We start from the raw sequence: 26,815 nt of genomic DNA on the forward strand, positions 1-26,815 counted from the left end.
TTTACCACGTGTAAGACCTTTAAACGGGGTAAAACTTAGCCTGCGAACAAAGACGCATTTCTCTCCACCCTGAAAAGTAACGTTTGCGAACCCAGCCGCTAAACGATTTCTCTGACATAAAACTTTTTGTTTTGATGCTGACCAACCAGATCAAAGAATAGAGTACAGCTCGAGTGACGCCTCGCGATCTCGCGCCCTGGCGTGTCCAGGATTTTGGAGAAAAATCATGTAGAAATCGTTTGGCGGCTTGGGTTCCCTGACTTGAGACGTTGCTAAGCGACGACCGCAAAAAGAGTCTGTATTCGCAGGTTAAGTCAATCTGTGTGATATTGTAATTTCTATTTATATAAAATCCAGTAACATCTGTAAACCTGAAGTGGACTGGGATGGACAGTCGAAATATTGTTATAAAAAAAGGAATACACGTCGTAATATCAGCTGAATTTTGCTTGAAAACACTAGACTAAACTCCACAAATTCCCCCTATCTTAGAGTAGCTTTTAGGATGAGTTGTGTAAGTTTGAAATTGCCGATTTATTTCTTTTATGTTTCTAAGTGGCAAATCCCGGTTTCCCTAGTCTAGATTAAAAGGATTTTCAACTAACTGATCAGTTTACTGGAAATGATATCCTATCAGTTCTAGACCTAAACTCTCTGATTTATATACCCTATCTCAGAGTAAACTGCTTGAAAACCATAAAACAAAAGAAGCAAGGCTGATTTTACAGTCGGGAATATATATATATATATATATATATATATTTTTACCAATATTTCGGAAGGCACGGCCTCCGTTCTTCATATGTAAGACCCTGAAGAAGGAAGGCCGTGCCTTCCGAAATATTAGTCAAAAAAAAATATATATATATATATATTTCCGACTGTAAAATCAGCCTTGCTTCTTTTGTTTTATGGTCTTTTTGTTTTTGCACTTATTGCTGATTAGATTTTTTATTAGGATCCGGTCCTTCTTTTTTGTAAGCTGGTCCTTGCTTCAAAAAATTGAGTTTGAAAACCATGACTCTCCACAGCAGCGCATACCTATATAGCTGATATATGTCTGTACACCCCCTCCCTCCCCGCCCGTAACCCGGAGCCTGGAGCAAGCAACCTCCACGTACTCCGTACTCACAGTGTTTTCATCGACCAGTTAGAATAAAATTTGGCGCGAATTTAGAGCATCTTTTAGGTCCCGACAAACCGCTCACCAAAACCTGCAGGTCTGAAAAAGGTATTTTTGCCTTTTAATAACGTTTAGTTTTCTTGTTTCATATCTTCCAATGGGTTCATAGACGGAGCGGTGTCACAGTGATATGGGCATCCCCATTCCCAAAACCCTAGTGATATGGGCATCCCTTGTTACCCTAACCCTAACCCAAATTGCCGAGGTAATATGAGAATGGGATGCCCATATCACAAGGGTTTTGGGAGTGGGGTGGGGATGCCTAAAACTCGGGATGCCCGTATCACTGTTAAAACAGCGGGGCTTCCTTTTTCGCGGGAAAAAGCAACATCGTCCCCAGGGCGCTCTTCCAAAGCCAGAGAAAGGCGCCCTGGGTACGAGGTTGGGGAAAAAGTGCTCTGTCGTAAAAACACCGGTTCGGTGGGCTGGTAAAAGGTAGTGCTTTCCAAAAGTTGCTCGAGATTTCCTAAGACGTTTCACGTAATTTCTCAAGAAGTTGCTCAGAAGTTTCTCAAACAAAAAGGCAAAAGTTGCTTTTTTAACTAAAGTTGCTCAAAAAAATCAAAAGGTTCCCAGCAGCACATCCTATCTAAAACGGTCACCCCTTCCTTCGTACTCTCCCATCAGGGCGTAAAATACGTCATATCGTCAGTACCTCTGATGGCTGTGCAACTAAAACACAATGAAAGTTGTGCGCTAAAAAAAACAGGTTTCTGCTTTTTCGAAATATAATCGAGAAAAAGTTCTTCAAAAACGAACCACGTCTGTCTTTATCCATGTCACTCTCCATCTCGTTCGTGGCAAACGCGGCTGCCGGGAGGAATATACAAAAAATATTTAATTGGCGCACGCGAATTTTGCCGGAGTAACAAGATATCTTTTTTAGAACAAGAGTTTGTTTAAGTCATCAGGATTCGACTTTGAGTTTTACACAGCTGTGGACACATTTCAAACTGGATAACGTTTTTCAAAATGAGGTTATCATTGATATCAGATTAGTTTTATCGGCCATTGACCTGGTATGTGACCTGCGAGCTGAAGAAACGACACACTTTTGTGCTTTTTAGTACAATCACGTCCAAATGAACGGCAAAGAAAAAGAATTTTTTTCTCTTAATAAGGTAAAATTTGCTAGCTTTCTGCCAATCTCAATTTGGTCGCCTGAAAAGAAAAGGAAAACTAAAATTACTTTCTTTTTGGGGTCGCTTGAGATAGAAAGGGGGCGCGCAAAGAATGAACATGTCTAATAAGCCGGTTTAATTGTTGCACTCTATGTTTTCTTTTAAAGTCTTCCTTTATTTAGATGTCAATAGAAGCCGAAAAGTAAACAAAAGAATAAAAGTTTATTTAACTAGCTAAAGGTACTTAGAGATTCAGGTTTCGTCAAAACAAAGGCATTTCAATACAATCTTAGAAAACGAACGTGCCGACGCCAATTCGAAAGATCTAGATATGCCCAACATTCTTCGGTGCCTTTTTTGGAAAGCAGCTTTCAAGTTCAGATGGTCAATCTCAAGTTTGTGTGAAGTCCTTAGCATTTAGTCCCCCTCAGCTAGCTGCTTGCCGTGTATGTTACGTTCTAAAATTCGAGTATTGAGTGATAATGAAACAGAATTCACTCAATCAGATTACAACTCAAACAAACTTCAAGCTTGGTAATTCATCAGCTACTACAAACGGTGCACCTTACGATGCCTCGCTGGATACGATGACATTACTTGAGATTGTGGTGTTGTTAGTTACCCTGGTGGCTGGTTTCTTTGGAAATGCGCTGGTGGTCGGTGTGGTATTGAGCAACCGACAAATGCGCACACGAACAAATATATTTCTAACACAGCTCGCGATCACAGGAATGGGAGTGTGTTTATTTTGCATCCCATTCATGGTAACCGCGCTTATCAAGCAATCGTGGGTCCTTGGCGAAGCTTTCTGCAAGCTGAACGCATTTGTCGTGCCTTTCTGGTTCGCGTTGTCGATTTTTACGCTTACAGTAATCAGTGTACACAAATACTTTTCTATTGTTCATCCATTGAAGAAGATGATAACGCATGACCGCTCTTTATTGATCATTATTGTGGTATGGCTTTCGGCATTCGCGTGTGCCATTGGTCCTATCCTCGGCTGGACAGAGATAGTATACAAGCCTTCGTCAAGCATGTGCGGCCCTTCTTATCCGCACAACGCGTCAGAAATGTCCCACACTGTGTTTCTGCTGTGTTGTGTGTACTTATTTCCAGTCTTAGCCATGACATTCTTATACTGGAGAATAGCTCGAGCAGTGAAGTTGCATTGTCAGAGGATCCGTGACACGGCTATCATTGATGATCGCGGCATTTTAGCGCAGAAAAAGATCATTATCACCCTTGTGTTTGTTGTAGCGGCTTTTGTCGCCTGTTGGACTCCATTCTTCATATACGGTGTTTCAACGCTGGTCACAGACGTCACTTTGTTTTCCCGCCATTTTCTGCGCTCTGCGTACATCTGTGGATTCCTGCACAGTGTGTGTACTCCAATCATACTAGGCGCGCGAAATCCTCGGTTTAGAAGAGGATTCAAGGAACTTGTCACCTTCCGAGGCATCAGGAGGAACTCACTCAGTTTTACCGCTGCGAGAGCGGGAAGCTCTCAATGCGAGAGTCCGAGACGTCCTTCGTCGGATTATTTGGCCGAGAAAAGGTGTTCCGTTTGGTTTCTGTCGAGTCAAAACTCGCTTTTAAGTTTGGAACCCGAACCTACCTATAGAAGGAGAAAATTAAGGTGGATCGAAACATATCTTTGAGAAAATTAACATAGAAAAATTCTAAGGAAATCATGTCTCTGAAAATGTGCTAAGCCTTGAAAAGGCGCTCAAATTCCCGGGGGCGGGGGTGTTCCTGGGAATTGGTGGTAGGGGTGTGTGTGGCCAAATCCTAACCCTATTTCAGACCCCAAAATTGAAATTTTCCACACCCGTTTTCAGACCTGGCTTCTGAAATCCATGCCCATTTTCAGACCTGGCGTAGGCAGAAATTATGTTATCATTACTTAGATTAGAAAGCCACGAAAAAGATTTCCTAAAATGCACCTCGAATTCGCATATTACTCTTTCTTTCTTATTCATTTGGAATTGAAACGATAAATACGTTCATGCATTCCCTCGAAAACCATGCCCGAATTCAGACCAAAATAGGCAAAGTCTATACCCGTTTTCAGGCTTTTTCAGACCAAAACGGCCCAAAAACCGTACCCTTTGGGGCGGCGTGACGTATCTATAAGGCAAATATAAGGGAGTACCCCCCCCCCCCCCAACCTTAGATTGTACAGTGTGGACAGGTCACTTTTGGTTCACCGCGGTCAAACGAGAGAAATTTGAAAAAGCTAAGCAAATTTAAAGCGAAGGTTTGTACTTTCACTGTTACAAGGTCACCAGCGACCTGTTAGTTTACTAAACTTTATGAAATTTTACTTTAAAAGCTCTGATAAGTTTGAATACCGAAGCTGGTGTTATTGTCGGCGCCATTTTCCAACATGATTTAATAAAGCGTTTAACAGCGAAAAAAAATGAAAATGTTAAGAAAAATGAAACAACGTTAACGGATTGATTTATACATCTTTTGCCCATGTTTATACTTACTACCAAATGAAATCTCACCAATTAAAAAATAAAAAAAAAATAATAGTAATAATAATAATAAAGCTTGTAGGATATTCTACCCAGTTTTTTTTTTTGCGTAAATTATTGTGTGATTTTACTACAAATTTTAAGTCGATGCTACAGCTGGTTATACGGTTTGCCGCCCAGCTAAAGCTTTTATGTTTTATTCAGGGCATCCAGACGTTTATTAAGATTTTTATTAAGATTCACGTTTACGCCAAACGGCAAACGTGAATTTGTACCACGTGACCAAGTTTTCCCCTTATTTTCCGTTTACTCTTTATTGCTTCTACACAAAAATAAGTAGTTTTATGCCAGTTTTAACCATAGGAATCGTTCGGGGCTGTTTTTATCTGCTTATTTTCTATTCTGAGAAATTCTCAACTTGAGTCTGACGTTTGCCGTTTGCGGTAAACGTGAATCTTAATCTCTCTAATAATAGACGTTTTAGACGTTTGACCGCGCAGTGGAACCAGTTTGGGCACATCATGATTCTCCCGGCGCTTGAATATCATGTTGGGGTTGTGTAAAGTAAGGTTTTTTGCTTGGTGGTCTAAAAATGGCCTTGTGAGGAGCATTTGAATTTGCTAATTAATCGCTTTAGAATTTAAACAATTTTTGAACTATTAAAGATTAGACATAAGTTATTGAATGCTTGGATCTAACAGCAATGACAGACAAACCTTGCATTCATGCTTGGTGACTTATTATTGTTATAAACTACATATATTTTATATTTTGACTTTTTGAACTTCTGTGTTTTGTCTTTTTGCGTAATGACATTATTAGGTATTTGGTAAGCTTAAAATATAAGAGATGTTGTAAATAAAGAATAAGAGAGAGAGTATGTGTCTTTAAGAGGGGTCAAAATTCATTCAATTTGTGGGAACAAAAAATGGAGAAAGAAAGGAGGTATCCGGTCACTTCGCTTCATGGTCATATCGCGTTCCACAATATAGTCAGAACTACTCACGAATCTTCAAGCCACGAGCAGAAAAAAGAGAGTCACTCATGTGTATACCTCGTTCTTTAAGCCAAGAGGCCAAAAAAGCGCTCTTCAATTCGCATAAAGTTTTACACTGAAACTGTGGAACGATCTTACTAAAAAAAGAATGATCTGGCTTGGAAGGTGATTTCGCTTTATCTTAATGAGCAGCTAAGTAAACTTTCATAAGGCAAAATTAAAGGAGTCCAATTAATTTTTATTTTGCGCCCTTTTGATCATCCAGGTTTGCATACATACACCAAATTTCCAAACTCAGCCGTTGTATCATGACACTTAAAGAATGTCTGGAAAATTACTTGGTGCACAGCGCACAAAATATTTTCGATGCGCGCGGGAAAATGATTACGTAAAAAAGTCAATTATGACGTGGAATAAGAACCTGTATAATTGAGACAAGGTTTATTTCGAATAGAAATAAGCTCTTAAAATTTTCCGGCAAGATTTGTTGGTAAGATGCTTTCAAAAATACTGCATGTTTTCTTGTACTTTATCACATGCTGTGGTCTTCAATCGTGCGGCACTACGAACCGAACTCGAACGAGGACAGAAAATGAGCAAGACTTAGAAGGTGGTGTCAGACTCGACCCAATCGCAGACCCTGAAGAAGAACGCTCACATGAAGCCAGTTCTGGCTTGAACTGGTTTGGTGGAATATCAAAACGGGGAATGGACTACAGTGTTACCACGGATCCGCGTCAGAGAAGGGAAACAAGGCGTTGCTCTTGGTTCCGAAGAAACAAAATTTCTCCATCATTTTTGCCTGTCGCTGGGGAACACTTGGTCGATAAAGCTGATGTGAACAGACAAAAAACCAAGGAGCAAGGCAAAAGGCTGTATGTCAGTTCCGTCCAGGACGCAAATGACGAAATTGTTTTAGGTCTTTTTGAGACAAAAGATAGTTTTTCGGAGAGGCAGAATAGCGCGCTTGCTTTGCGAACTTTTGCAACTTGTGCTCGCTTGAATGCGAGTTTCATGCGCCAGACCGCTTGGACGCCGACAACTGAATCTGAGTGCGATAGTAATGGTGCAGAATGTTCTTCTAACAGTCAAAGAGAAGCAAAAGCGAGACAGTCGGTTTGGTCGAGGATTACTTTCGCTTGGAATGTGGTCAGAAGAAGAATTTTTGACTCGGGAGCCAGATTCACTCTTACTTGTGACGAGGGCTTTCCTAGTTCAAGCACTAAAACTAATGATAACGGCATCTCTGATGACAAAAAGGAAAGACCAAAGATGTATTCCGAACATAAAAAAAGTGCAAAGAGATTCTTAGAAGCCGGTAAATTCAAAAGTAAAGGTTTACGTTCCTCTAGGTCGACATCAAGGAAGCCTGTAGCAATTCAGAAGCTTGGAGAAAACGAGTCAACTAGTTTTGACCGAGATTTGTATATGCGCATCAACAAACTCACTGTCACTCATGACATCTGTCAATCTTCGTTAAGTGATCCTTTTTTTGTCCAAGAAGGCGCCGTTATTAAATCTGATGTGCCTGTCACTTATATCACAATCAATTCGCAAGGTACTGATGAAGGGAGCTCCAATGAAGATAAACCTCGATTAAAGAATTTCTTCGGAAGATTTACGCGAAGAGCTGGAATATTTGACTCGAATTAGGAAGCCTGAGGGCAAGCTTGGAGTTAGCTTGCGTTTAAATATCGATCGAAAAAGCACAAGACGGCACTTCAGCCAGATGCATATATTTGAAATAGAGATAATTCTCCTCGGATATTTCTGAATATATAGTTTCTCATATAGTTCATGTTCAAAAGACATTTTTCCACCCGCCTCCAGATCAGATATATTTTTAGTTAACAAGGACGGTTTTACAACAGCATGTGATGGCAAAAATCGTAGTCCTTTCAAAGAAAAATGGAGGGCACAGCGGCGAACTTTTTGAATAGGACTACTGTGTATGTATATCACACTCAATTTTCTCTAAGATTAAAGGTCATCGTTTCAATAATGATCCACAGTCTCAAAAATAAGAATGGTCTACTGATTGTAGCCATGTGGAAATGTGTACAAGTAGTAAGTTAGTTACAAGGTGAGTTGATCGCGTTTTTGGTGTATCTTTCAGTTTTTTTACAGCAGCTATACGAGGGAGCTTGAAAATAAAAAGGCGACATCAATATATTTAATCATTAAAGATGTATTCACTGAAGCCAGCCGATAAAATGACTTGATTCGTTGATGTGTAGAAGAAGTAAAATTTTCATCCACCGTGTTCGCTTGTATCAGTAAACCAGATACTCCAACGTATATTTAGTAGAGGGCAATTCTTTTTAGACTCACAAGAACATGTACACGGCCCACTCGACAGCCAGCGCTAAAATCGCCAAAACTATTAAAACCGCGTTGCTTTCTCTTCGTCTTGTATGTCGTAAAGGTCCCCATGGAATCAGATCATTTATAATCAAGAGTCCAAGGACGATTATTGTAGAAACGAAGGCAACACGAAGCGTTGGATGGTCGTAATCGAACAACAAGTTCTCCATTCTTTTGCGCAGAGACAACTGCGATCGGGAGATCGTCGCCGTTCAGTTGTAATCAAAATGTCTTGAGGACTGAGTGTGAACTAAAAGTAGTTTTTTAGTTTAGCTTCCAGTAGGGTGTAGTACAGTAAACCTTCGTTACTCTCTCGGCGAGTTATGATTTTAAAATCAGCTTGACTAGGACAAATTAAAGAGAATTGGAACCTCTTCCAAACTCTTTTCAGTTTAATAAATTATGCAAGGCGTAAATCCATCGAAACAATATTCATAAATCCGTGTCACCTGCGTGCAGTATTATTTGCATATAATTTTTTTCCTTTTCTTTGTTCACTACACCGGCTTCTTCTTATCTCTCGTGTGGCGAGTCTGACCGGGGCAGGAAACTAACTGAAAAAGTGAACACACACGCAGGCTTCGAATTTGAAAAGAATTCTTTTTTAAATCTTGAAGTTCTAATAGCAACGGTTAATCTATTAGGGTAAGAAATGGCACTGATTTGTTTTATTGATGGCTCCCGGCGAGGTTGCCGATGATCACTGACGGCAAGGACTGAGCAAAGTAACCTCTAAACGATTATGTTAGTTTTCGTCTTGAGTCGCCTTTCCTTCGCGAATAGAAAGCCAGTCCAAGGGCTTCTTAGTCCGTTTACGATAATAAGGTCTAATAAAATAATAAGAGGGCTATGGTCACCTTATCAACTCAGTTATCCGCACCTTATACAGAAGCACCCAACCACGGTTTCTTCCTAAATACATTGAAAACACTTTTTAGGTTATCCAGAGTGCTTTTAGATCTCTAGAAATGCATTCTAAGATCAGAGGCGCTGTAAAATTTGTGCCTGTTCGGTCATCCCAGGGGCACATGTGTCTTATCGTAGTTACAAGGGCTTCAGTATGATTTGCCAGAAAATTTTTACTTGAAATTTAACTTATTACGGAAGTGAGAATTTTTCTGATTCTTTTCTCCAACACTGACGTGTTTGATTCCTAAAATTTTAGGCTTTTTCTGTACGAAAAATAGCGTAATCTTGGCAGTGAAATGTGAAAAATTAAATTCCAGAAAATCGTAGCGAATTTATTAGATAGGCTTCGAAAATTGTACATGAATGGAACGGTCATCTAGAAATTTTTAGCCGTCCTCATTCAAGTATAAAAAGAAACTTCTAGGCAATATCTACTTCTCTGAACAGATATCTTACAGAAAACAGTCGTTGCAGCTTTGCTCTCTCTATAATCCTTTCCAATAAAAACCCATTAAATGGCCATAAATTGAGTCGGAAACCACACAGGAAAGAAAAAACGCACAACTTAACTTAAGGGAGGTGAGCTGATTGTTTTTGTGAAAGGGTATATCATATCCCTACGGAAATATACTGCTTAAGAGAGTATTCATTCTTACTATTTCCATTACAAAAGTCAACCGCTCAGAATGCGATCACCTCCTCCTAATCCTCACTAATGGAGGACTAGGAACGGTCATCAATCGCCAGCGACCAATTGCCATGAAGGCAAGGTCGTCGACGTGCTTCGCGCTCAGAGGTGAACGCTTCGCATCGTCATCACGGTTGATGGGGTTGTCTTTGTTAGGGTACAAAGACGGGACGCGTACTATAGAAATGATCCTAGTAAGTACGGTCTTGAAGGACAACGTGGTCTATTGGAAAGATAGGTTAAAAGTAAATATTCTGTACATGTGGGAAAGGTTTGTGAACGAAGTCAACACGCATGCGCAATATCATAAATGACTTCGTTGTGAATCATGGATCGTTTCTGACGTAAGCTTCGCTCTTCCCACATTTATTTTTATTAGCAGTTATTTCCTTCGCCTTTCCTATGATATGAAGAATTATCATCAAGATCGAGTAGGGTGTTATTCCGGCGTAGATGGCCTGCGTTACAGCTGGCCCAGGCTACGTATCGTCAAGATCATCTGTGTAGTCCGCGCAGACGCTGAAAACATATGGTTAAGGCCGTCTGCGACGCAACCTAGCTACGTAGGCGTAGAGGGCGCTCCCCAAAACACTCTCCTCATTTGTATACCACAGGGGGGAGGACATGAGGTTTTTCGGGAGGGGATCTTAGTATTTTTTGGAAGAAAAAAGAATGGATGGAAAAAATTTCTGAAGGCAGGAAGGAAACTAATTCCAACTTTTCACCGAAGCGACTTCTTTCATTTTTGTTTTCAGAATAGCTGTAGAGTCTTAAATCAATTTAAGTCTAAAGTTTTCTTCTCAGTGACAAAATAAAGGTATCTTTGAAGACCGCGAAAAGCACCGTTTTTGATTCGTTTCTTGAGAAATCAAGATTTCAACCAGAGATCTCATACTGAATTGTATAGAACCATAACATCTCAATACGGAGGCAGCGTAGCCGAGGAGATTAGTACGCTGGACTTGAAATTCGGACGCGCCGAGTTCAAATCCCACCCTGACCGCCAGCTGGATTTGTTCTCGGTAGTCCCGATCGAATCCCCGACCACGCTTGTAAAATAGCCAACTGGTTTGTCTCCGGCCAGTTGGGATTCTTTACCCTGTTAACTTTCATTTGAAATATTTGTATCAGGCATTTGCTCGGCCCTATCAATGCTATAAATCAGTACTGCCGAGGGTAAACAAAAGATATTATCATTATCATTATACTAATAATAATCGTTATACTTATCTATCACATCATTATTACTATTATTATTATTATTATTATTATTATTATTATTACTACTATTATTACTTATTATTATTATCATTATTATTATTATTATTATTATTATGATTGATATTAGGACAGGGATCTAGAAATAGAGAAGGGTCAAGCAGGACTTCCCTAGACTCAACAGCTATAGATACTTTATTATTGGGATGTACACAGAAATTTTCATTTTTTAGTTTATAGACAGTTGTTTACATTTGCTCTGTTGAAAACTACCAGACCACCAAGAAGTCTTTTTTAACTATAGTTATACTAAATTTGTATTTAATTTTCAATTTGAGAAGAATTTAATAAAGTATTATTATTATTTTTAAAAAAATCGTATTATTTTCATTATTATTATTATTGTTGTTGTTATTATTATTATTATTATTATTATTATTATTATTATTAAACAGGTAGATACGAAAACATTCCTCGCAATGAAAGGATATGTCACTTTTGTACAAGTAACAAAATCGAAGATGAAAATCATTTCTTACTAGATTGTAAGGCTTATTCTCAGATCAGAGACATATTTTTCTCCAACCTAGAAACTAAAATACCTGACTTCAAATCACTTTCACACGATACTTTAACATCTCTTCTTATGAAATCTTCTGATTATTTAATTAACTGTCAATTAGTTTCATTTATCTCGCAATGCTTTGAATTAGGAACCAAATTAATATCAATGAATGAATGAATGAGAACTGTAACGTTTTGTAATGTTTTGCACGTATTAATTAGTTGAATTAGTACTTAATTTTAGACTAATAGCTTTTGCAATACTGTAATTCCTTTATGGTCATGCAAATAAAGCTTTTGGTGTTGTTGATGTTGTTGTTGAGTCCCTAAATAGCAAAAACTTTCCGTAATAGTCCAGCTGTTTTGGACAAAGCAGCTTTCTGGATCACTTCAAGTTTCATGGTAACGTTAAGCTTTCCCGCGTATTTCTCAAACATATCGGATACAGCTCTTAAAATGCAATGCCCCAATCTTCGATTCAGCTTTCACAACTTTCCTATCTCTTCTGGAAGAAATTAGTACTTCTCTGTTTTCTCTAGTTCTTTGTCTTTTACTCGTGCATCTCCAGGGATAGCGATGTCTATGATCTTAGCCTCCTTCGCCTGCTTATCAGGAACGAAGTTGATGTCCAGCTCTCTAGCTTCAACCATCCTATCACACTGTTTATTGAAATCCCATAGAACTTTAAAACCTGTATTTCCTACCATTTTCTCTGGGGTATGTTTGTACCACTGATCTTCCCACTAGTCCAGTTCTGTCTTCCCACACAGTTGCCAATGCACATACCACGCCACATTGTCTAGTGTCGTCCTCTTGTGCTCAAGCTGGGCTAACTCGCTACATTCACTTGTTAGAGTGACTTAGTTACACTTTCTCCTTTTTCCCCCGCACATTCTACATATAGGTGATTCTGAGGTCAGCCTCTGAGCTGGGACAAAAACTCCAAGTTTCTTTCGAATTTTTTGTGGACTCAAATTGTTAAGAAGAGGTTTTCACACAAAGCCCGGGGCTTTGATTGCTGGGTCTTTTCGCGGTTAGACTGCGAGCAATCTCTGCTAGAAAAGTTCCAAAGAGCGTGCTGATACAGTAAAAACTGATCCGCGAGTAAGAACCAGGGCCCAGTTGCTCGAAGCATGGTTAGCGTTAACCAGCGTTTAATACCTTGACAACGTATTGGTTTTGATACTGCTTAACCAAAAAGCTAACCATGCTTTGAGCAACTCAGCCCAGGTTTTTAATGACCTGTTAGGCTAAAATGTGCCAGTTGGCCCCTTCTATACAAAAACCTGTTTAGCTTAAAAGTTTGAAGCAGGTTATTATTTTCTAAAATCTATGTGAAAAAATTCTGTACACTTAAGCAAATAAGATAAGTCAACATCTAGCTAAGGATCCTCTTTAACGGTTCTCTATCACTCCTACGGTAATAATTGTATGCAGGATTCTATGTAAGGAGTAAGCTGAATACCACTAAATACTCTAAGGTGCAATGTATTTTTTCTTCAGATGATAAGAACTTATTTTTAAATTAATTTAAAAAAAAAAAAACTTAAATAGCCTAAATTTGTGCTAATTACTATTTATATAAGAACCTGTTTAGGCTAACTTGGAAAAACGCAGGTTCTTTTACCCACAGGTTTTTTGAATAATCGGATGTATGTTAGTCTCCTTCGCAGCCGTTATTAGGGTCGTCACTCGTCACGGGGAGGAGCGTTGCGTGACGAGTGACGACCCTAATAACGGCTGCGAAGGAGACTAGATGTATGTATGCGAGTGTGCAAGCGCCAAGCCACCCATATCGCGCTTTCTCACCGATTTTCGAGCGAAAGAGATCCTGCTCGCTAATCCAAATTTCACAGACTGAAAGCGGTGGCCGCCGTCTGCTCGACCGACCCCTTAAATCATGAGGTTTTGAATCCATATTGAGGGGGTTGAATTTAGAGAAAATGTACATGTAAGTCATGTAAGGGCCTTCTTTGCCCAGGAACAAGGGAAACTGTCGGTGTCCGGATTAAACGGGTGTCCGTAAAGTAGCTAGGGTTTGACTAAGCTGTGCATGTAACTGTACCCTATATGGGACAATTAATGTAGTCTGTCTTCGTCAATGTTGGCCAAACATTAATGTCTGAGATACATTATTCCATACTGGACGCACGTGGTAAATGATTAATAAAGCACGTGCAGTAGTTTCACGGGTTTGCTATTGGTACATCAGACTGTTATTTCTTCTTGTGAAATTGACAACTGAGGTATATACTTACTCGCAGTATATTCTGCTCTATTTCTTCTCGTCTGGACTTTTCGAAGTAGACAAAGTAAGTAGCAGCTGACAGTACATAACTGAAAATGCAAATTTCTTTGTTTTTGCTTTTAACCTTTGTTACGTCGATTTGGGCTAAAGCGTTATTCAGTCACAGAGTTATTATAGTATTTTGCTACCTGTCTCAGTATCTGATCGATGTATTGGTTGCAAAATTTTCTGGAGGAGAAAATATTTACGCCATGGCTTCTTCAGATTAACCGGCAAGCTTTAAAAAGTTTGGGTTTACCTGAATTATTAAGTTCGGCTGCTGGTAAATTCAGTTGAACTCTGCAGCTATGGAAAATACATAGGACCGTTTATTTTTCTCAGCATGTGATGTGCGGCGCTTGAGTCAGTCAGTTTTAGCTCGGCAGATTGTATTTGCGTCGCCTAGGCTAAGGAGATAGTGGTACAGAAGGTACTACAGTGAGTGCGGCTAGGTCACTCGAGGGTCGGGTATCTCACTCGAAATCCTTAAATAAAAATGACCGAGACCAGGTTTTATGAGTCCGCGAGACTGAGCACTCCATCCAAACCCTTGTTTTCACTAAAACCCGCTGGACGCCACAACCTGGTTGAGGTCATTGTTATCTAAGGTCTTCCATCTCGCTCAGACTTTGCGGGTCATGTAGCAGCTCTCCTAACCCTAAAGGCCAATTGGTTCGATACCCTAACCGTGAAACAATGAGAATAATGGTAAACAATTCTGAGACCAATGAGGAAACATCTTTCATTGTCACGCCATAAAAAATAAAAATGCAAACCAGTCAATAGAGAAAGTCCAGAATCTGGGAAATGAAAGAAGATTAATATAAAAAAAGCGGTTAGCCTCGCCATGAATCAGGTCTGTGCGATAATACATATGCGAGATATTCGAAAAAACGTTTCACCCAAATTTTTAAGGCTTTGTATGGAGACGCCAAGGTTGGTGGTGTCCCTCTGAGGGGCACAAATATGGCTGTCGGAAACCAACAGAAACATCTTTTTTTGAGTTTTGCTAGTTAATTCATCGCTTGAGGAACTCATAAAGATTAAAGTAATATTTATTCTAAGATAAGGAATGTTTAGATAGCAAAATCTCAAAAAATCAGTAACCGACACATAAGAGCTTTCCCGGCCGCCAGCTAAATGTCGCGTCACGCACAAGGTTGGAAATTTAAGCGTTTTCTATCGCAAAACGAAGAACCCTTTGGAACCGAAAATTTGTGTAAATAAAGGTTTTCAGGTGCTGTAATACCTCATGAAAGTAGAAACTCAGAAGAATCGATAGTTTCTTAGTTTTAATTTCGGTGACCTCATGTGAAAACACCTAATAGTAATAAGGGTTAAGCAATACTGTTTAGGGTTAAGTACTGAAAATAGTGATTAGGGTTAAGCGCTGACTCGAAGCGGTTAGCCTCTATTTAAGGTCAGGGTTGTTGCTATATAGGTTTAAATCAAACCATTACTGGCAGCAAAGTGGTATAGGCATGGACCACCGACTCTACGCTCCGAGTTCGATTCCCACTCACGCTCTGCTGAATTTTTTTTTCCTTAAAAATTGAAGAGACTTACTCTTTCATTCATGAACATTTACTGAGCAGAATTTTCAAGAGACTTAAAAATTTCATTCAAGTGTAGTGTGCATGAAGCGATAAAGAACACTACGCTGTGTAAACTTCATAAGGGGACCAAAGGGTTTAGGCCGATGGGATCTAATGCTGACCTGTTGACCGTGATTGCTCATTAGCATACGTTCAGCCAAGTCAATAGAAAATTGAGCCTGACTTTTCCGGTATCTTGGAGAAATAACGTTGTTGAAAAATCTTTGCATAGTGTTATAGAAAGAGTGTCAAGCTTACTGTGTTTTTACCACCCAGCGCAATTTTTTGATGGCCGTCATTTTATTGCTCACAAATAAATCAGTTTGCAAAGTTTAATCAGCTTAACGGCTCTTTCGGGTGCTAAAATCGCATGTTAATGCCGGCCAAAGAGCTCCTAGCCAAAATGTAACCAACGAGAAAATGATATCTGGACTAATCGTAATGCTTCATTTTTCCCCTAGATTGTCTGTTAAAGCTTTATCTTTGTCTTTTAAAATGGCCACCACAACTTACGAAGCATCCTACAAGAAGTACTTTGGAAACAGATTTGAAAACATCTCCAAAAATTCTTCAGATGAGGAAATTCGCCATCTTTATGATAAGTGGGCAGCTGATTATGACAAGGTATACAAAACGGCTTGTTAAATCCCTGCACCGCAACCCAGGCCAAAAGTCAGCTAAAGGCCTTTGGACGGTGATGCAATATTCTTAATTATCTGGGTGTCCCCTAGCCTGCAAAACAGGCCTTATTTTAAAGACCGTGCTACCTTTTCGAAAACAGCATGAAATTTTCTCCTCCCCCCACTCTATTAGCCTCGAACAGCAGACTTTTTCCGGTCCTCGCTCGACCGGAAATACGTCTGCTGTTTGCAGGCTGCTACTCTATACGTTGATGAAACTCGCGAAAAAGTCTGGATACTATGGGTCCAAAGTTGTTTTGTGATATGGGTGGGGCTGGGCATGGGTGGTTTTTAAAATACCCCTGAAAAAATGCAAATTAGCCTGTGGCACGCTCTTGCTTGTCAAAGCAGACGAGAGAAAAATGTGGGTGGAACAGCGAAAAACGGAGGGAAGAGAGAAGGGCAGAGCTTGTAAGCATCTTTAAATATTTTATTCCTCCCACTAACCAGCGCACTTCCAGAAGGAAAAATTGCTCGTACCAAAATGTGTGTAAAAAAATGGGTGTAGGAGGGTTTTACACGCTCGTCATGTCTGCCTGACTCTGCGAGCGCGAAGGCAGTGTTGACGCCAACTGCCAAAATTGACCAATCATATGGACTGGTATACCGAGGAGCTGGTATACCGGAATATGGTATTAAAAACAATGCTTACAAGCATTCTTTCCTGTCTCTCCCCGGCCCTCATGCGGTTTTTGCGCAACTTTTCTCGATCTGCTTTCCCTGCTATCTTGCAGACTGGAACAGGCTGAATGCAAGTTTGTCCCCGAGAGATTTATCCATGGTTGCAGGTCTTTTGTTTTGTGCACGGGTGATGGATAGGTCCTGAACACTCAGTTTATATTTATCACTGACTAATTGTCAGCTGTATAGATGCTCGCTGAAGGCCCATCCGCTTCAGGAAGGGTTTTTATACTTTGCAAATTTGTGAGTGCGCTTAGCATGCGCATGACACATAAGTATCTCAGTTACTTCTTCAGGAACTACTACAAATCCAAAAAATATATGCGCCGTTAAACAATAACTATAATAATAGCCACAGAAATCGTACGAATGGGATATTCTACAAAACATCTCCAGATCGATCGGTCAATCTTTTCCTACGGGACCCTTGCCATGAATTATTTTGCGTATTTAATTTTTTTTTGCGTCAGGTACGTAGGATAGGACGCCGAGGTAACAAAATCACTGCGCTTTCTAAGCTTTCGCATGACGCAGCATTTACATGGTGACCAAGTGATCTGTCATGTAGGTTTAAAAAGTGACTCATTTTGGGAAATTTTGCTATCTGAACAGATCTGAACAGTTCTTTTATTAGAAGAATTATTACTTAAATGTCTATAAGAACCTCGAGAGACTAACTTATCTCTTACCTGAATGATTCACACTGTCGAGGTAGAACTCGTAGACAGATCTTTCTGTTGGTTTTTGGCTGCCATGTTGGTGCCCATCCGGATGGGTAGCAACGTGGCGTCTCCATACAAAGCTCTATAAATTCGGGTAAAACATTTCTCCGAATATCCCAAATATGTAAAATTGCTCTGACCTGAATCTTGGCGAGGGTCTTTGCATATTTATTTCCTTTCATTTCTCAGATTATGGACGTAATTTATCGAACGGTCTTGATTTTATCATGGTTTCACGGCATGACAGTGAAAACCAGTAATACGCAATAACAGCGTCTTGTTCAAACCAAGAGAGGATAAAGCTCAGAGAACGAATCCCCCCATACAGGCCTTATACCCGTCGTAATCCCTCTAAAGATATTTTTAGATCTATATGTGGATTCGTTTTCTGAGCTTTATCCTCTCTTGTTTAAACTTACCTAGGGATACATCATTTTGTGCAAAACGAAAATTGGACTCAACAACATTGACAACTTTAAATTCGTATTTCTAATTTTTAATTGCATGTCCCTTTAAGGAAAATGCCAAAGCAGGCTCGTGCTACCGCAAACCGCTCGCTGAATGCCTGGATGCTGCCTTGAAGGAAACTTTTCCCAACACTCTAAAAGATCAACTGAAAATTCTCGATGCTGGAGCTGGAACGGGGATGACAGGAATCGAGCTACACAAGCTTGGCTATACTGATATCCACGCCCTAGATATCTCACAAGAAATGCTGAATATTGCTAAAGAGAAAGGCGTTCCGTACAAGAGGTTTGTCTGCACCCCACTCACAGAGCAGAGTATTGAGGAGTTTGAAACAGGAGAGTTTGATGCCTTGATTTCCGCTGGTGTCCTGGTAAAGGCTCATGTTCGTCCAGCGGCTTTTGTGGAGATCATCAGGATGGTGAAAACCGGTAAGACTGGTTTAAGTTACGGTAAAATAGGCAATTTGTTTTGTTTTGCAATTTTTTGGAAATAATGCTGCAAAACGAGTTGGAAAGCGATGTTGCGCGTTGTACCACCCATTTTTAATTCCCTCTACAAAAAATACAGCTGCAAGTTGCGTGAATACTGCCTTTTGATTGGATAAAATTACGCGGGAGTCTCGCGTTACCCGGAAGCTGCATCACCGACTTGCTGCAAAACAAGTTTGCCTTGGGCCGTTAAAACGCGAAACGTGTACAGATTTCGTTACATAAAGTAGAACTTCTTCCTACTTTTCTCCAACAACTTTTTGCAACTTGCAACAATATGATTTGCTGCCAGACAGCTTTCCTTTGCAGGTGGTAAAATGCACACAAGATCACCATTCAACTCTTTTAGCACGAGCTATGTTACAAACAAGTTGCCCGTTTTTGCTTTTTTATTTTCTCTAAACTGTTTTCCATACATTTCCTTTATTGCTGGTAAAGAGAATTTGTTTAACAATCAAGACCTTTTTCACTTGTCGGTCATTTCTCTTTTTCTCAAAACCTTCATGATTTACTTGGCAAACTATTAATTTTTGGGTCACTCTTAAATTGGGGGTTTAAGGAGTGAATCAAATATGCCAGCAGTCTTCCAACAAGTTTTTTTTTTTTTTTACTGGTTTTCAATTTTATCGTTTATAGGTGGACTTGTCTGCTTTTCGCTTCGGTATAATGAAGTAGATGACTACCAACCGAAGATGACGGAGCTAGAGGAAGCTGGAATATGGGAAAAACTTAGCAGCAAGAAAATATCTTACTTCGAAAGTAAAGATTTGCCGAGTGACGCCTTTGGCTTCGTGTACAAAGTTTTAAAAAAATGAGCATGTAACAAACACTTTAATAATTTTATAGTTATAACTAAGATGAATTGGTTAATGTTCTGCGGACAGTCCACTATTTATTCACCAACTTAAACTACGGATGTTTAGGCAAATCCGGGGCATATGTAAAAATCCGTTAATGTTACTCTCTTGTCATTGGCCGTATTTATACTAAAAGACGTCTTAAACGTCTGACTGTTAAGTGCGTCATTAAGTGCGTCCCGTTTTTATACTAGACGTCTTAAACGTCTGAGACGACTTATTCATCTGTTAAGTGCTTCAGACGTTTAATTCGTCTGACGTTTAATGCGTCTGTCTTATTGCCAGTATTTATACTAGACGTCTAAGTCGTCTAAGACGTCTTAAACGTCCTCTAGTATAAATACGGCGATTTTCCGTCTCAATGGCGTCCCGTTTCTATAGATATCCTGCACTATTGACGTCAATTTACTAGATATTGTGAACGATATCACTAAAGTCTTGGTTATGAACGCTAACTAGTTATGAAGAATAAGACGAGGGATTTGAGTCAATTAAAAACTACCGTATTTATTCGATTAACCACCCTGGGCGCTTATTAAATTTTTGGACCTTGAGAGTGGGCGCTTATTCGAGGTGGGCGCTTATTCGAGGCTGGGCGCTTATTAAATTTTCACCATTTTCAGCAAGAGAAGTATGTTTATTTTGCAACAAAATAATAAATGCTACTAACAAAACGCGAAGAAGTAACAAAGCAAGGTTTCTGTAAAATACTCTGAAGAAAACTCCGTCCTCAAGGAAGTCTCTTATTGGAACTTATTCACTTAATTGGGTGGGGTGGGGGTGAGTGCTTATTTGAGTTTGATTGGGGGGAGGAGGGGGTGGGCGCTTATTCGAGGTGGGCGCTAATTTGAGGTTGGGCGCTTATTCGAATAAATACGGTAATTGAATGAATAAGGATATGGCACTGCTGAAAACCTGTGACGTCATTTTCAATGGTTTCTATCTTGGATTGTTCTGTAATTTTAGACTTATCGAGGTTGAATTGTTTCTTAAAAATATTCAACCTGCGATTAGGCGGTCCTTCTTCCTTTTTTCTTTGCGAGGCGAGAGGAAAAAGCTCCTCTTTTTTCCCCTTTGCCTGTCCGCCGAATTTCGCGCTTCCCCGAAAAAAAAAGGCCTGATCGCCGGTTGAACAAATGTTATGTTATTATATTTTTTGTTCATTGGGTAAAAAATATACAGTCGACGAAATTCCCGTAAGCGATACTCTGGATTTCAAGTGATAGGGATGATCGAAGGATTTTTCGGGTGGTTTGAAATTTTCGATTTCGGGATTTTTTAGGAAGAAAACGTTTGGCAAGTAGTTTTGAATTGGGTAGCTTGATTTAAGTAGGGATTTTTTGGGTATTTAAAACTATCTGAAGATTTGTGATAGTTCTCGCGTATCCCGGCCGCATAGTTCCTCTGGAAATTTTTATGGCTCGTAAATTCGGCATGGGAGTTTTTGGGGGTTAAATTTTGATCCAGGGATTTTTTGGGGTTTTGTTTGAAGCCCTAGGGATTTTTTGGGGTTTTGATTTTTGCCCATTCGATCATCCCTGTCACTTGAAATTCGAAGTGACACCGCCCCCTTGGATTTCGGCCTCCCTCAAGTTGATGCCGCGCGTTTTATATAAACAATAGGATACGCATCAATAATGTAATGCCCTGCGAGCATGCACAAGCTTGAATGGCGGACTCTTATGACCTCACTTTACTCCGCTCTTCAAGCTTAGGAACACAGAACGTTACTTAAAGAGGTTCAAAAGGTCATCGTTTCTCATCTGTGATTGGTGGATTTCGATCCGTTTTGTGTCTCTCTGTGTTTTAAGGGTCGTTTCTTGTAATCGTAGTTTTGATTGACGGTAGCGAAAAACGCAATTGTGAAGGCGGCTTTTGAACTTTCGAGTTCGCGTGTTTCGTGTGTTTATATTCGTTTAGTCCTTGAAACACTCAAAATGTGTTCCAACCCTATTCGGATCGGGGGTGCCACAAATACAATCGCGTGAAGAAGCCCTACACACCTACACACAGGAGGCAGTCTTTGTTCATGAGGAAACAAAGGCTGTTGTTTTCAAAAGCACTGGTTTCGAAATTCAGTGGAAACCCCTTGGGTGAAGTCGGCGAAGTTAGTTAACCCTTTAAGCCCCAATATCCACATACAAATTCTTCAAACTGATCTCTATACATTTCCTTAAAGAATGAGTTGAGAGAATTTGATAAAAGATCAAAGTATTTTCCCTTAGGTGATTATTTAATTAATTCTCATAACCTCATGTCATGATAATGTATGGATATCGTTAGGACAAAATTGCTGTTGGTCACTATTGGGACTTGAAGGGTTAAAATCAGCAAGAAAAGTGGGTAAGTTGACTTTGTTCATAGCCTGTTACAGGCGTTCAGCTGAGAGATAAATCGACTACATTGTTTTTCTTTCGTCTTGTTAATTATATAAACTGCTCACCACACCACCGTTACCTCAATGATCCTTCTATACCACAGTTACCACATGTTTGGGTTAAGAATCGCGCCCTTTTGGCCTAGAAAACTGAGTTCACACACATAGTCTCCATGGCAGATGCGATTTGCGTTGAAATCATTCTTAAGACCGTTTCAACACTACGGATTTTAGAAGAGAGCTATAGCGTTAATTTCACGTTCATTCGTGTGTGAAACGCCGAAAAAACGCAAGGGAAATTTCATGAATCGAAAATCTAGATCTAGCCGGGGTCTCAAGGGGTCTTGTTTTGAATTCATATTTCATCTTTGCAAATCTTGTGGATTGAGTTTTTTGCATTTGGAAGAATGTCTGTGGTACTGCTTACAGACAGCGCATTCAAGCTGATAAGTTCCCTTCTTATTTCTTTGAGCTCCACTGAGTCGTTGCAATCAACAGTGAATCATACCATCATACTATAGAATAAATGTCATGCATCATCTATGTGACCTTGTATAATGTCGGCATTGTCGCTCTTGAGGAAAGTTTTCATCTTTGCCGGCTGAAAAACAACGAAAATTCGAAACCGCAACGGGAAAAGAAAATTGTTAGGAGAGAGAGTGAAAGAAGTAGAGGGAAAGAAGAGGGCCGGACGCGCTCTCTCATCCCCCTTCCTCTTAAGGCCCTTTCACCCCCCCCCCCCCCCCCCCCGATGTTTTTTTTCTCTTGCTCACCTCTGTTTGTACGTGCTACCCTAGCCTGCGTAGCTGGCGGGATTAGCGTGGGACTGCTGTATTGTTTTGGCGAGAAGGGTGGGTATACAAGTCAATTTGAAGTCCCTCCCTCGCGGCTTCGCAAAAAAGTTTCCCGGGCACAAGAATCCCGCCAACTACGCAGGCAAGTGCTACCCCCACTACCCGAACGTGCACCTGAAACTGCCTGTCATAAAGCTCGTATTCTTTGTTGACTACTGGGGGAAGCCAAACACGTATGCTCTTTTCTTTGCTGGCCACCTAAAGCTCTTTTTCGTTATAGATCAGACCACTGGGGAAACTAATCACAATAATCTTAGTCCATATTTCTCCTTTCAGAATGGCCACCTCAGCTTACGAAGCCTCCTACAAAAAGTACTTTGGAGATAGATTTGATAAAATCACCAAAAACTCTTCAGATGAAGAAGTTCGCAATCTTTATGATAAGTGGGCAGCCGATTATGACAAGGTATCAATAATAATAGCTTGTTAAATCAGGTTGGCTTGTTTTCTAGGGCGTCAAACGAGAGCCTAGTCTCCCTCGCAGCCGTTTTTTGGATGTCACGCAACGCTCCCATCCAATAAACGGCTGCGAGGGAGACTAACGAGAGCCTTGCACGTCCCGTGTTTATGCAACTTTCTTGAAGCATTCCCTTTAACAATAATTCAAGTTATCTATATAGAGTGTACTTTATGTCACAACCAATCTCTTTCTAGATTTCCAATAAGATTCGTCTATATTCACCTTCCCCCAACATGTAGGCGGAAAACGACGGAAAAAAAAAACATACCCCTCGTATTGTGCCCTCTCTGGCATGGTTGTCGTGCCGGAACAAAAGCAAGAGATTATTCGCTCTTGGTAAAAGCTATCCGTTATAGCGTGAATATTACCTTAGAGAACACAAACTTCAATGTTCATTTAACTAATGATGGAAGTTTTCTTCTTTTAATGGTATGCCCATGCAGGAAAATGCTGCCGCTGGCGGGTGCTTCAATAAACCAGTCGCTGAATGCTTGGACTCCGCCGTGCATCAAGTCTTTCCCAACGCACCGAAAGATCAGCTGAAAATCCTCGATGCTGGAGCTGGGACAGGGCTGACAGGATTCGAACTTCATAAACTCGGCTACACTAATATTGACGCTCTAGATATCTCGCAAGGGATGCTGAATGTAGCTAAGGAGAAAGGCGTGTACAGGAGATATGTCTGCTGTTCTCTGACGGAAAAGAAGATTGATGAGTTTGAAACAGGCGAATTTGATGCTCTGATTGCCACTGGTGTCCTAGTGAAAGCTCATGTTCGTCCAGCGGCATTTGTAGAAATGATTGGGATGGTGAAGGCAGGTGAGTCTTGATCCAGAACCACCCACCGTAAACAGTTGTCCCTTGCCAACGGAAGAAATCAATACCGCAGATTGTTTTCGATTGGTTTTGTCTATGTCTTAGTCTGAATATTTGTACACTAGCAGAATCGACAGAAAGAGACTGAATAGAGAGGTTAACCATCACGTTTACTTCAAACGGCAAACGCGAATTTACATCACGTGACCAATTTCCCCTTTACTTGTCGTTTACTTTTTATTATTTCTAGAAATAAATTAGTAGTTTCACGTAATTTTTTATCCATAAGAATTGTCTTAAACTGTTTTTATCTGCTCATTTTAATTCTATTTTGAAAAATTCTCAATTTTAATCTGACTTTTGCCGTTTGCCGTACCTCCGTGAAGCTTAAACTCTCTATTGTCGACATGCGCTGGAACGCTAGCTATCTACCTAATTCTCCTCACGTGATTGTAGTTCAGCGAGTAGAAAATATTCTATCAGACATTTACACCTTTTAATCCGTTTTAGAGGCTACTAACAAAAAGATTAACTTTTTGACAAACTCTCATCTCAGGATCTCAGGTGTAATTCTAGCTAGCCTGTTGACAAGCTCTGTGGACACCAACCGGAAGGACCTGTCGCCAGGGTAACTAGCAGTTTTTTTGGAGAGTGCGCGCGTGAAGGAGCGGAGAATAGAGAACAGACGCGAGGGAGCTTAAGCAAAGACGTTTTTGAACTATGCACGTCAACCGGAACTGGATGTTTTTCCTTGGACAATGGCTTTGCCCAAATTTTCGGGCAAGTCGTGCGAAAGAGTAAAGATTACACCTAGTTATACAACGCTGGTGGTGTCAAGGCGAAAAGGCCTAACTTCCGGTTTGGGTGCGTCGCTCAAAAAAACGTTTGCAGAAGCTCCCCAATCGCAGCTTCTACGCTCGTCCACGCGCGTGCTGCCCCAAGAACTGCCAACTACGCAGGCTATATTGCCTGTCTTTCCAATCTCCTTTAAATATGCTCCTGACTATGAGCCAAGTTGCAAAATATAAAATACAAATTGTTATTTTATACCAAGTCAAACGTTATTTTTATCGTTGATAGGTGGCCTCGTCTGCTTTACCCTTCGATTAAGTGAAGTAGATGACTACCAACCGAAGATGACGGAGCTAGAGGAAGCTGGAATATGGGAAAAACTCTGCCACAAGAAGATCCCTCATTTTGACAAACCTGACATGCCCAGTCACCTCTTCGGCTTCGTGTATCAAGTTTTAAAGAATAAACTTTAAAAGATTAAGTATAATCAACTGAGTTGATACAGAGCTGTTACAATTAAGGTTTTATTAGGAGCTACTATCATGAGTAATCAAAAGAATTCTAAAGTTGTTTCTTACGCCACGTGGCTTTGGTACGGATTATATTATCCTTCCTTAGTACAACACAACTCATGTACATTGACTTGTGTGACTTCTCATTATCACAGCAAGTGTGGCTATAATTCCGTAATAAATGAAGAGGTATGGAAAATCTTTGGAATTGGAAGATTTTAAGGCGTCACCGCATAGTTGGTCGCTTATGGGAGGTGGTAGCTTACGAGAGGTGGTCACACATGGATGTTCGACTTAGATGTTATTATAAATACCCTATGGTATTGCATAGGGCTGCAATGGGAACAATGTAAAGTCGTTTTGCACTACCACTCCGCAGTTTTTCAAGCGAATATGCCCGAGAAAAGAAAATAGCCAGGCGTGTTTCAAAACGCTTGAAAGCCTTGCTTAGGATTTCTACGATGGTTCATGTAAGACAGACTGCGTCTTTCTGGTTCAATTTTTCACGTTTTATCAGGAGCTCATGGTTTCAGGTTCTGAACATCCTCACCCGCCGAGGGACGGGAGGTACTCAACAAAAAGTTTTTTACAGAGAGTCTCAGCTCCGTGATCCCCGAGGTCCATACCCTTACTTATTTATACACCATTTTCTGACAGAAATTGTCATATGCAATCGTCTGCCATACTTTCAGTCCATTGAAATGTGGTACCTCCTTTACATACCTACTAATTGGAAGTCTCCTCATCGACACTTTCTCCCATGGGGAGCTACTCAGAGAATTCTTATACTGGCTGAGGCTCCGCCCCGAGGTCTACCCCTTTATTGAATTTTTATACTATACCATTTCTGACAAGAAAAGGTCCCCTTTTCTTAACGCTCTCTTGAAATATGCTACTTTATTCCTACCCTATCGTAGTCTCCCTCCCGGCCGTTTTTTGGATGTCACGCAACGTTCCTCCAACGTTGCGTTGCAATTGCGTGACATCCAAAAAACGGCTACGAAGGAGAATAGGGCTATCGTAACTAAATCGAAAAATTTCAGTGTTTATTAACGGTGTTTGTATTTCATTTTTGAAAACAATACTTCCTACACACACTTACTCTTGGTTGGAGGTCTTCTTGTCTTCTTGTGCTCCTGTCATAGGTCTTTAAAAAAACCTAGACGACGAAATTCTCTGCCCGTCATATACTGTGGGATCCCTTTTATACTGATCTGAGGCCAGGTAAATATAAACCCTCCTGGGTGGAGCTTCCGCGCACCCCCCCCCCCCCTTCCCCCATGGCCAGCCGAGATATTGAAAAAAAAAAGACAGAAAAAAACAATGTGAAAAACAATACACGTTGTTCTGATCAACTTTGCGATAGTCAGTTAAACTTCTCGATTTTGCTGATCAGAACAACGCGGAGTTTCGGCTGGCCGTACCAGCCTTCTTCAGGTTTACCGAATTTATAGATGGAGAATGTCGCAATAAAAATTGAACCCTGGTGGGGGGGACCCGTCCGTTTTCGAGTAGATGCCCCTGAACAGCGAGATGTAAAGCGAAACGAATAAGGATCATAAAATATACCGGGGTTCCCTAATTTAAACCGGGTAGAGATGAAATTCAGGGTTTGGAGACCTCGGTTGCGCATCGCTATCTCTATTGCCCCCTCTCCCCTGTTGGGTTAGGGTTGGAAATGGGCACCCTACATTGAAGTGTC

The 26,815-nt window shown here is 40.4% G+C and overlaps 3 protein-coding genes and 1 non-coding gene across 4 annotated transcripts; 3 read left to right on the plus strand and 1 right to left on the minus strand.

The window, feature by feature from the left end:
• The first annotated feature begins 2,585 nt into the window (after positions 1-2,585).
• On the plus strand, positions 2,586-3,994 carry LOC140930890 (QRFP-like peptide receptor). Its single transcript, XM_073380608.1, has one exon. The coding sequence runs from the start codon at positions 2,787-2,789 to the stop codon at positions 3,960-3,962; it is 1,176 nt and encodes a 391-aa protein (XP_073236709.1). The 5' UTR covers positions 2,586-2,786; the 3' UTR covers positions 3,963-3,994.
• A 5,736-nt stretch (positions 3,995-9,730) lies between these two features.
• LOC140932498 (small nucleolar RNA U3) lies at positions 9,731-9,950 on the minus strand. Its single transcript, XR_012164963.1, has one exon. It is a non-coding gene; the product is annotated as a small nucleolar RNA U3 (small nucleolar RNA).
• A 5,918-nt stretch (positions 9,951-15,868) lies between these two features.
• Positions 15,869-19,336, plus strand: LOC140929586 (methyltransferase-like protein 27). Its single transcript, XM_073379338.1, has 3 exons — positions 15,869-16,030; positions 18,007-18,385; positions 19,082-19,336. Exons 1-3 carry the CDS (start codon positions 15,902-15,904, stop codon positions 19,258-19,260), a joined length of 687 nt encoding a protein of 228 aa, XP_073235439.1. The 5' UTR covers positions 15,869-15,901; the 3' UTR covers positions 19,261-19,336.
• Positions 19,337-21,196: 1,860 nt separating this feature from the next.
• On the plus strand, positions 21,197-25,074 carry LOC140932134 (methyltransferase-like protein 27). Its single transcript, XM_073381782.1, has 4 exons — positions 21,197-21,645; positions 22,810-22,939; positions 23,437-23,812; positions 24,890-25,074. Exons 2-4 carry the CDS (start codon positions 22,811-22,813, stop codon positions 25,072-25,074), a joined length of 690 nt encoding a protein of 229 aa, XP_073237883.1. The 5' UTR covers positions 21,197-21,645; position 22,810.
• Positions 25,075-26,815: the final 1,741 nt, after the last annotated feature.

Source organism: Porites lutea, chromosome 3 (genome assembly GCF_958299795.1).
Source record: "Porites lutea chromosome 3, jaPorLute2.1, whole genome shotgun sequence".
NCBI lineage: Eukaryota > Metazoa > Cnidaria > Anthozoa > Scleractinia > Poritidae > Porites > Porites lutea.

Coding starts and splice junctions, on each gene's coding strand:
- LOC140930890 (XM_073380608.1), top strand. CDS start 2,787: ATGAAACAGAATTCACTCAATCAGATTACAACTCAAACAAACTTCAAG.
- LOC140929586 (XM_073379338.1), top strand. CDS start 15,902: ATGGCCACCACAACTTACGAAGCATCCTACAAGAAGTACTTTGGAAAC. Junction 16,031..18,006: donor GGGCAGCTGATTATGACAAG/GTATACAAAACG, acceptor TGTCCCTTTAAG/GAAAATGCCAAAGCAGGCTC. Junction 18,386..19,081: donor CATCAGGATGGTGAAAACCG/GTAAGACTGGTT, acceptor TATCGTTTATAG/GTGGACTTGTCTGCTTTTCG.
- LOC140932134 (XM_073381782.1), top strand. CDS start 22,811: ATGGCCACCTCAGCTTACGAAGCCTCCTACAAAAAGTACTTTGGAGAT. Junction 22,940..23,436: donor GGGCAGCCGATTATGACAAG/GTATCAATAATA, acceptor ATGCCCATGCAG/GAAAATGCTGCCGCTGGCGG. Junction 23,813..24,889: donor GATTGGGATGGTGAAGGCAG/GTGAGTCTTGAT, acceptor TATCGTTGATAG/GTGGCCTCGTCTGCTTTACC.